General features: G+C 40.4%; 1 protein-coding gene across 6 annotated transcripts in view; it reads left to right on the top strand.

Annotated features, from left to right (window-relative positions):
* The window catches only part of LOC105919336 (oocyte zinc finger protein XlCOF6), a 15,980-nt gene extending 6,364 nt beyond the window's left edge, over nt 1-9,616 (top strand). For 4 of the 6 annotated variants that reach the window (XM_036137391.1, XM_036137392.1, XM_036137393.1 and 1 more), the window contains exons 5-11: nt 1,454-1,506; nt 1,873-2,032; nt 2,129-2,215; nt 2,731-2,805; nt 5,743-5,832; nt 7,303-7,572; nt 8,760-9,616. In XM_036137391.1, the coding sequence (XP_035993284.1) occupies nt 1,454-1,506; nt 1,873-2,032; nt 2,129-2,215; nt 2,731-2,805; nt 5,743-5,832; nt 7,303-7,572; nt 8,760-9,544 (1,520 nt within the window). In that variant the 3' untranslated portion in view covers nt 9,545-9,616. The remainder of the gene's footprint in view (nt 1-1,453; nt 1,507-1,872; nt 2,033-2,128; nt 2,216-2,730; nt 2,806-5,742; nt 5,833-7,302; nt 7,573-8,759) is intronic. The other 2 variants (XM_036137395.1, XM_036137396.1) reach the window with 2 other exon arrangements.
* Nucleotides 9,617-10,358: the final 742 nt, after the last annotated feature.

Here is a 10,358-nt window from a genome sequence, read left to right as displayed (position 1 = left end):
TAAAGTATCAGATGGGAGCGAGAGTGGCCACTTCTCCCTCCCATCTGAGCTGTTCGTCCCGTTTCCAAAACAAAACCGTTCCCAGCATCTCAGCAGTGTGTGAAGCAAAATAATATTGCAAACTCAGATAATAGCGCAAATATAAGCAAAATAAGGAATACAGAATCAGTCTGTCACACAACACATTGTCATAAGTTCCCACCACAAGTTAAAACAAGTTATAGCAAAATAACACATGTTGTTCTTAGTTTTATGTGAGCAACATAACAGACAAGAGCATATATGTTGCTCTTAGTTTAAAACTAACCAGTTTTTCCCAAAATACATTGTCAAAGAACAAAAATAATTCTTTAATATATCACTATTGAACGTGCACAAAGCCCTCTAAGTGACCTAATTCATTGTAACTCCACTGCTATGAACATCACCTCCCACCACTAATGTGGTTGCAGTGACGGATTTCACCAACCATTGCCTAAAATTAGCGTGGAATAGATCTCCCAGTAGGGAAGAAGTGCACACACCTCCAAATTTCACATATTGGAAGAACTGAGGTTTTGTCCCAGTGTAAAAAAAAAAAAAAAGCCCTGTCATCATATTTGAGGGGGAAGAAAAGAAAAAGCTTGATCGGCCGCTAATAATAGTGTATAATATAAATAAACAATAGTGACAGAGCAACTTCGGGCGTCAAAGCTTCTGCGGGGTCAGATGAGAGTCGTCAGGCTGCGCTCAGAGTGCAGCACCAGGTTAAAAGTATTGCGCACAGATGGCACACTAAGGTTAGTCGGTGTGCTGTGTAGAAAACGGCTCACCTGCATCCTCTCACGCTGATGAAAATAGCGATGGTGTTTCTTCCTCCACAGTAAGGCTGAAACTGATCACAGAGCTGCAGAAACATCCCCTATTAATTATGCTTTGTTTGACTGCTGGGAAAGTTATACCTCCATTGGTTGCAGTGTTGTAGGGTGGCCTCTTAGACAGCATGAGAAAACCTCTTTGTTAGTTACTAAGACAAATTTAATTTGACAGAAAATGTTGATGCAGCTGATAAATTATACGGCGCTGCAGTGGTTTGAACGAGACACATTAGTAGTACCAGCTAAGCATGGCAGGAAAATGAGGGGCGGAGCATCATCCAACCTCCCAAATGGCTCTGGGAACAAAACTGCTTCCTATCCTTTGAGCTGTAAGTCTGTTCTTTGACAACAACCTGCCCCTGAGTACGTCCCTCTGCTTCAGTATAGCAGCATGGTGTGGTTTATGACAGACTGCACAAAAGGCCGTCTTTCACCACTAACTCCAGAGAGTCCTCTTCCGTGACAAGTGCAGCGTCTGCTCTCCAAAACTTCACATTTCTTTAAACCGTGGAGGCCATGACCATTTTTTTTAAAATCTTAGAAATACTTTAGTTTTCCACAAAATTACTTGTACCTCTCTTCATCTGTCATTGCAGGAGATATTTCTGACCAAGAGTCTGACTGCACAGACATTTCTCCATCTGAAAAGGTACATTTTTATCTTTTTTTTTTTTTTTTTTTTTTTTCATAGCATTTAAAAAGTATGCTGTCCCATCTACAGGTGCCTGTGAAAATATTTGAACAGCCAGTACAAAATACAGTTGAAACCAGATATTTACACACGCCACTTAGGAGGACATCCTTTTTGTCTCACTGTCTGACATTAAATCAGATTAAACATTTCCTGTTTTTTCGTCACTTAGGGTAACGATTTATAAGATGCAATCGGCTAAGCATGATAATCAATAAAAAGCAATATAGTCTCCCTTAGATCAATTCCTGTAGAGACAAATTTGAACTGCACTTTCATGCTCTAATAGCGGATTGTAATGGCTTTTGATGATTGTGGCTACAGGAAGTCATCCTGGTTGATTCTCAACCTCAAGACCAAAGCCAGACGGACTGCAGTAGTCCGACACTCCTCATGGAAGTTGTCGAAGACGATGAAGAAAACGAGGACGGGGAGCAGACAGAGGGAGGAGCAAGGATGACAAGGATCGCACCTTTACGTTCTGGTAAAAACACATGAAAGAAAAATAGAATAAACAGGCTGATAGAAAAAAATAATTTGCTTTTGAGAATTTTCTCTTCTTATATATATATATTTTTAGTAAGAACGCGACAGAGACGAGTAAAAAAAGTTAGAGTCCAGTCTTTGGAAAACCCAGACAACGGAGAACATGTTCCTTTAAGCGCTGGTAGGTGATTAGAAGCATAAAAGTTGTACAATTACAAATGGATGTTAAAGCTGCAGTAGATGACTTTTGTACAAATGTGTTTTTATGTATTTGTTAAAACTGTCACTATGTCCTGATAGTTAAATATGAGAAAGATAATCTGTGAAAATGTATCAAGCTTCTCTGGCTCCTCCTTGTGGTCCTACTGCCATTTGCAGAAGTGCAGCGCTCCCGGGCAGAACCAACCAATCAGAGCCAGGGTGAACCCAGGAGTCTGACTCTGATTGGTTGTTAGCAGTATGAATCACTCCAGGCAGGCTCTGGGTGGGGGGAGAAGGTGTGGAGGGAGGGCTTTATTGCCGCAGAGAGCAAGAGTGCCTGTAAGGTCTGCTTGTTTAAAATTTTAGGCTAAGTCTATGGTTCTGTCAAAACTCCCTACTGCAGATTTAACATGTTGTTTTCTTTAGATTGATGTATAGTATGAAAATGGGCTACTGATGTGGCATTTTAATGGCTTTTCTGTCTTTATGCTACAGCAAAGAGAAGAGGCAGGAGTCAGAGTTCTCAAACTGGGCTGCTGTGTGGGGCGAACTCAGAGACAAATGAAGGAGGCGAGTCTTCTTGGTGTTCAATTCTGGTCAGGAGTTTGTTTCCACTGATTCTGGACAGGAATTCTAAAATAATGCGGGGCTTTTAAGGATTATTTTTGAACTGTTCTATGTTTTAAGTTAATTATTTAAAAAAATATATTTGGAGGCATAAGTTTGAGGATGTTGTCTAGTTTACGCATACTCAGAATTATACACCCTGGTAGTATATATACATACATGCCCACTAATATTTGGTTAAATGTCCCCTTAATTCAAACCAATTAAATTCAGTTTATCTATATTATGAAAATTAACAGCATGTCATCTCAAGGCTCTTTACAATGTGAACTCTATTAAATCATGCAGACAGATTATTTAAAACGGTTTCTATCTAAGAAAACCCAACAGATTGCATCGAGTCATTGCCTTGCAGCAATTACTCCTCCTCTAAGAGTGTGTAGCGCCAGTGGACAGTCGTCTGCATTGACGTCTGACATTGCAGCAATCCCTCATGCTGAGCATGCATGTAGCGATGGTGGAGAGGAAAACTCCCCTTTAACAGGGGAAACCTCCAGCAGAACTAGGCTCGGTGTGACCGAGCCATCTGCCACAGCCGACTGGGGGGTTTGAGGACAGAGCAGACTCATGAGGAGAACAGAAGCACTGATGCAGGAGTACTATAGACCAGTTCATTGTTATTGTTTTGATGCGGGTTTTTCGCGCATGCGCGCCGGTCTGGTTGGCAAAAGACGAACACAATGGCGAATGCAAACAGCGAAACTGACGAGTTCTCCAGGTATTTTTCTTCTTTAGATAACGTATCACAAGATCGTTTTAAGAGTAAGTTGATGGTTGATGGTATCAGATTACCAGATCCACACAGCAAAAGCCTGAAGGGACGGAGTGAGTCTGTGAAATGCTGACCAAGTGCTCCGTACCACGACATATATAGCTGCCTTATAAACACGGCAGGCCAGTACAGACGAGAGAGCATGAAAGCCCCTGAAACCACTGGACGGCTACGATTATTTTATATCAGGAAAAAGGCTCCAGCAATGCCCGCGACGCCATGAGGGATTAAGTGGTCAGAAAATGGATGGATGGATGGATGTTGTTCACACGTTTGTGCAACAGCACAAAGCGGCGTCGGACACAGACCGCGTCTCAGCAGAGGAAGACCCGCCCGGTAGGATAAAAAAACATTGTTTACTATGGATTATTTTGGTGTTTTTGTCTTGTTAAAATGGGTGGGGGTGTCGGCGACATTTCAGCGTAAACACAGAAGTACTAGCGCCCGTGAACCGGGGCGTAATGGAGCAGCAGCAGCTGCTGTCTGAAGCTGCTGCGGCGGCTGCTGTAGCGATCGCTACACGGGCCGCTTCTCCGGCCCGTGTAGTGATCGCCACCTCCCCTCCGCCGCTATTTAAGCAGAACAATGACTAGAGCAGAATTAAGTTGTATTTACCGGAGATGAAGTGTAGACTGCAAATTCTGTTGTAGAATGATGGCTCCCCCAGTCCATTGGGAGTGTCTGCCTGCGCTCTTTTCATTGAAAATATCAATTTTTTTCTTCGTCCTTCCTCCTTCGGTAAACGACAGAAACGTACATCCAACGATTTGGAATGCCTCTCTGTGCAACCGGGAGCACAACAAGTCGTAGGCATTGCTTAGATTCCAAAAATAAACGAAGTAAAAGTACGCTCTAAATCACCCGTTTTGTCATGTTGTAGACGAGAGCAGCTCTGTTTTTTGCCAACCACAGTGCCCGGATGTAGCGCTGACGTCACGCGTGAACTACCCTATATATGTTATTGAAAAGTAAAAGGGTGATGGCAGCACCAGCTCCATAGTTGCTTTTATCTTGGAAAGAAAGACAGTTAAGTGGATAAGCTTAACACCATCTCTGATCTCTTTCACAGAAAGAAGTTAGATACTGCGACATGAGTATAATTACAGCAATTCTGGGGGAATAACAGAAAAACTTAACACACTAAACCTCAACCACATGCTTTTTGTCACCATCAACAAGCTTCTGTCATAATTCTCATTGGACATTTTACCGCTCTCCTTGGCTGAATTGGAAGTGCTCCTTTATATTATTAAGGTTGTTTGCCATGTATGCCGTAATCGTTTTGGAAGCTTAACATTTTCCTCCTTTTATCCATTCCAAAGCTAGTTTTCATGTGTGTTTGGACTCATTGTTTTGTTGAAACATGACATTGTGTCCCAAGTTTTGAACATTTAGCTTTCTATTTGAGGTGAAGGTAAAAAAAAAAAAAAAACATTAGAGATTGTCATCCTACTTTTATTATTTCTTCTTTGTTGTGTGTGGCTTTGTATTCATATAAAAACTACTATGTTTGTGTAAATACACCAGTATATCTGGTATTAAAGCATCCCTCAGGTTGATGCCACCACCACCATGCATGACAGCTGGTGATAATCTTACGTTTGAAACCTTTACTCCGCCGCAGAGTTCAAACGTCACATATGACCTTAAAACCTCTCTCCAGTGGGCATTCAACTTTTCCTTTTGGCTAACTGTACATTGCAGTCTTTCTTGAAGGCGCGGCTCTTGCAGCAGGTTCCTTTTCTTTCTTGGTTAGAAACTTCTCAGTCCATGGTTAAACTGTTGAGTTTAGATTTTCACAGTTCTGACTGCTGTCAAACATAGACAGAAGCAGATTTAAAGACCTTCAGCTCGAGTAATAAAAATTAGGAGATTTATCCACAATAAATCAATAATAAATTGCACCTTCCGCATAAAATATTTAGTTTTGTTTCATTGAACTTGTATGTTGTACAATTATTCCACTGATTCTTTTTTTTAAGTTCATAAACAGCATGAAATAAATTTATTTCCATTATGAGCATACCTAAATGTTTCCATAAAGCTTTTTAGGCGAGTCTGATTAAAAACATAACTTTGCTTGTTGCTTTCTCTGTTTTATCTTAAAGTATCAAGACGCAGCGGAAGAAGAAGAAGAAAGATCCACACCTATGCAGAACCAGAAGACCTAACCCCAGAAATGATTCCCTGTGTTACTGGTAAGGCCCAGTCAGATCATTTTATCTGACTGGGAATCTTGATTTTTTTTTTGCATATTGTTTGGAAATGAAACAATCTAGATGTAAACGTATTTCTGTCATCTGAACAAATTGCCATGTGGGATTTTAGAGGAACCAGTGAAATGGTGTCAATCAAAGGGGGAGATGCACGAGCTCCAGATAGTGGCTAGATAACCTCAGCCAGGTCTCTTTGTCATTATTAAACTACAGAAGAATTAAAACATCTCACAGTTTTTGCTTTACTCTGTAGTCCTAATAAACAGTGGTTGTAAAATTGTTCATAGCAGTGTTAGTGATTTTAATTATTTAGAATAGAATCTTTTTTCGTATTACAGCGAAAGAAAAGATGCCAAAGCCTTCACTGAGGGAGAAAACAAAAGTATTTCCGTCAGTTGGAGGAGTAAAGAGCTGGAGATATGTGAACAGATCCTAAGTTATGACTTGTTAAAAGATCTAAGTTTCCTTAGCAGGAAGAATCTGCTGTGGCCTTTTCTGTATAGATGTATTACATTTTTTATTAAGCCCAAATTTCCATTTTTAAATTGTTTTTTTTATTTGTCTTGTGTAATATTCTAATTTTAAATGTCATGTTTTCATTAGATTCCAGCAGAAATATCATCATAACTAACAAATATGAAGGATTGAAAACATCTAACTTGTGTGTAATTAATCTACATTATGTGTTTATTTTATTTAATTGACTTACTGAAATAAGTAAAACTTTCAATGATATTCTAATTAATTGAATATTACTCTATTTCTATCCAGTCTATAAAAAAAGAACTGTAAAGGAACCCACACACACAAAAATGGATCGTACAGTACTTTGTGTATCTCTGGTTTATTGCGAAACAACCTTTGAGAAAAGCGAGTGAACAGTTACCAACGGGGACTTTCTCTGTTTTACAGTAAGTAGCCATATTGAAAGTGAACTGGGATCGCCAATGGACTTTGCCCGCTGGTACTCTGACACCAGCGGATATTCCTGAGCTGCACGTGTAAATTGAGATTTGATTAAAACAGGTTCCTAAATAGAGATTTTTCAAAGCCTATTTTGATGGTGCGCACATGTGGACTGGATATTCAGATGTTTTTAGTAACTGTAAAGCAGCTGTAAAGTTTTGTTTTACTCCCACATCTGCCTCACTTAGTTCTGACTCGGTTTCTAATTAAATACACTGACAAAGTGAATGACTGAGAGGAAAGACTAAACAGTATCAGAGAACACTAAGAAAACAAGGCCTAAGATCTTCAGCAAGAGCTCAATTTGGCCATTCATGTCCAACATCTCTCCATTACCATGTGTTAAAGTCAGACTTTGCCTCATTTTGTATGAATGAAAAAGGTTAATTCGGCAAAGCAATACACGATATATTGGCACCAGATCTGGTTGACCTCACACTATCTCCACATATTTATATCTCTGTTATTTTTCCCCCTTCTTTGTAGGGAAGCGGCGTCCTCGGAGAAAGACGCCGCGTGTACCAATAGAAATACCTCCTGAGCTCCTGAAACAGCCCAAAGAGAAAATCGAGTACCGCTGTTCGGTTTGCAGCAAAGAATTTCCCCACGCATACAAACTAGAGCGGCACGAGCTGATCCACACGGGAGAGAAACCGTACTGCTGCTCCATTTGTGGTCGGGGCTTTAACCAGAAGGGGAATCTCAAAACGCACTACAAAGTCCACCTTGGTGAGAGCCTCCAGCTGTGCTTTACAGGCACGTCTCAATGAACTGGAAGATTGTCAAAAAGTTTATTTATTTGTGTAATACTGTTAAAAAAATGACGTGCTTATAGATCCACTACACAGAACGCTATATTTCTATTATCGTGTGTTATTTTGATCATTAGGGCTTAGAGCTAATGAAAATCCAAAATTCAGTTTTTTAGAAGATCCGTATATTAACCGATGAAAAAAAAAGTTTTTTAATATATATGCAGAAATGGCGACCTGCTTAAAAGTATGTAGCTATACTACAGGTCACATGCATGGTAGGGCTGGACGAAATAGAAAAAAAGCATATCGATAAAATAGAAATCATGTTGACCGATATTGATAATTGTCAACAAATTCAAAACATATATTTTAAGTGCTGCCATGACCATTTTATGCTGTTTTTTAGCGACCTATTTTAAATACAGAACCCACAAACACTGAATTTAAACTCAACCCTTTATTCAACCAACTTTTTACCAAAACTACAAGTTTTTTAAAAAGAAAAAAGAATGCATGCTCTCTGAACTCTTTGAAGGGGGCGGAGCTTGGTGATGGAGCGTTCCTGGATCTACGTTTGTGATTGGTTGGGACGATGTAATGACTAATATTAATCTACTTGGCTAGAATGCATAAGGAAGGAAAACATTTATTCTACTGAACTTTTTATTGAGCCTTTTTTTCTATCATCGATACACGTCTATCGATCGATATACATTGTTATTAAATTATCGTCCAGCCCTAATGCATAGTCACGAATCCTTAGCAATACCATTTTACTGCTTACCCTCCTCATGGAGGAAGTCTGTTTGCTGCACAGCTGTCAAGTTTGAGTTCTTCTCCATGATTGTGTAGGCCTTAACGAGACCAAAATATCATATTTATTTTAACTCTTTTTTTTTGAGCCTATGTAATATTGAAGTTTCTGAAAAACTGAATTTTGTATTTTCATTAGCTATAAACCTGCTTGAAATACTGTAAAATGACTGTGTGACGAATCAGTTTAATATACGAGCGACACTTGATGACTTTATTTAAATAAAATAACCTGATTATGCTCTCATATTGTTAAGCTGGACCTATATATAAATATATGTATGTTTTTGATGTCGAACTTTAATGATGTAAAAAATGTGTATGACCTTAAAACTTTAAAGGATGAACCAGGTCTTCGTTTTATTTCTTGCTTAGGTCGAAAAGATGCTGTGGACTTTGAAGATGAGGGGAATCCCTCTCAATCCGAACTCTCTGAATATTTGAAGACTCTGCCAGGAGAATCAAAAATCCGGTCGTCCCTCCACTGCCTGGAATGTGGGAAGGACTGTGAAAGCCAGTCAGCTTTACAAGCGCACCACGTTACTACTCACGGCGAGGCGACGGGTGGAACGGAAGCGGCCAAGCACGGCACAACACAGTTCCTCTTCTGCCGCCGCTGCAGTATTCGGTTCGACGACAAAGAAAAGCTGGAGGAGCACATGAAAACCCACATCAAGGAGAAGCGCTACTCGTGCCCAGACTGCGGCAAGAGGTTCATCAACGAGAACTACATCCAAATTCACCAGCGCATCCATACAGGAGAGCAGCCCTTCCTCTGCTCGCTCTGCGGCAAAGGCTTCCACACGGCCTCCTCCCTCAAACTTCACGAGATGCAGCACTCCGGGGAGAGGCCCTACGCCTGTTCGATCTGCGGAAAGACGTTTCAGATCAACTCCTACCTGAACGCGCATTACCAGACCCACATTAAGGACCGGCCGTTCATTTGCAGCGTCTGCGGGAAGGGCTACTCTAGAGCCGAGGAACTGAAGGTCCACCATCGGCTCCACACCGGAGAGAGGCCCTACAAGTGTGGCGAGTGTGAAAAGAGCTTCATTTACAGGCAGGGGCTGCGGCAACACCAGCGGACGCACGCCGGACGGCGCATCGGACCGACCAGGCAACTTGGCAGACCCAAACAACCGAACAAGCTGGAAAACTAACACCTTTTCCATTGACGCATTCCTGTAATAAACTGATGCTGCAGTAAATTCCTCTTCAGGGTTCCCACGGGTCCTTGAAATCCTTGAAAGTTTGTGAATCTGAAAAAATTAATTCAAGGCCCTTGAAAGTTCTTGAAAACAGCCAAAAAAAACACCTTGTCCTTAAAAGTCCTTGAATTTTTTTGTGGGGTTGAAAGTTCACACGGATGACGACTCGTGTGTCATTATTTTACTACCACACAATCTTTTAAAATTATGTTGATTCCGCAGACTTTTAATTTGCAAAAGTACGTTCGCTCTTCTTCGTTAGTTGGTAAGCTACGGTTTAGGCCTACGTGCGTCCAATAGGTTACATTCACGCAGTGTTGCCAACCAAGTGACTTTGTCGCTATAGCGACTTTTCAGAGTCAAAGTCAAAAACTAGCTTAATCAAAGATGAAAGTAAGTGAAACAAATTGATATAATTCTGAACACCTCAATGCTGCACTTTCTTCTGTAAAATTCCATGAAACAGTAGGCTAATGTACATCTTATATGTAATGTAGTATGGCTTAGCCATGTACTGTGGATATAAATGTAGGCTATGAATATGATCAATATCAATGTAGGCTATAAATTAAGTCCACTTTCTTGCATTGCTTCTGACCCAACAACTTCTATGCCGTTTAGTCTTTTATTGAATTTGCATTGTATTAAAATATGATAACCTATTCAGCGGTCACAGTAGGTAAATGCCGCTACGTGTGGTCCTTGAATTTGAGGAAATTGGTCCTGGAAAGTCCTTGAAAGGTCCTTGAATTTGATGTTCACCAAG

Source organism: Fundulus heteroclitus, chromosome 5, assembly GCF_011125445.2.
Source record: "Fundulus heteroclitus isolate FHET01 chromosome 5, MU-UCD_Fhet_4.1, whole genome shotgun sequence".
Classification (NCBI taxonomy): Eukaryota; Metazoa; Chordata; class Actinopteri; order Cyprinodontiformes; family Fundulidae; genus Fundulus; species Fundulus heteroclitus.
The sequence above is the reverse complement of the archived record's forward strand: the minus strand, read 5'-3'. Positions and strand labels throughout refer to the sequence as shown.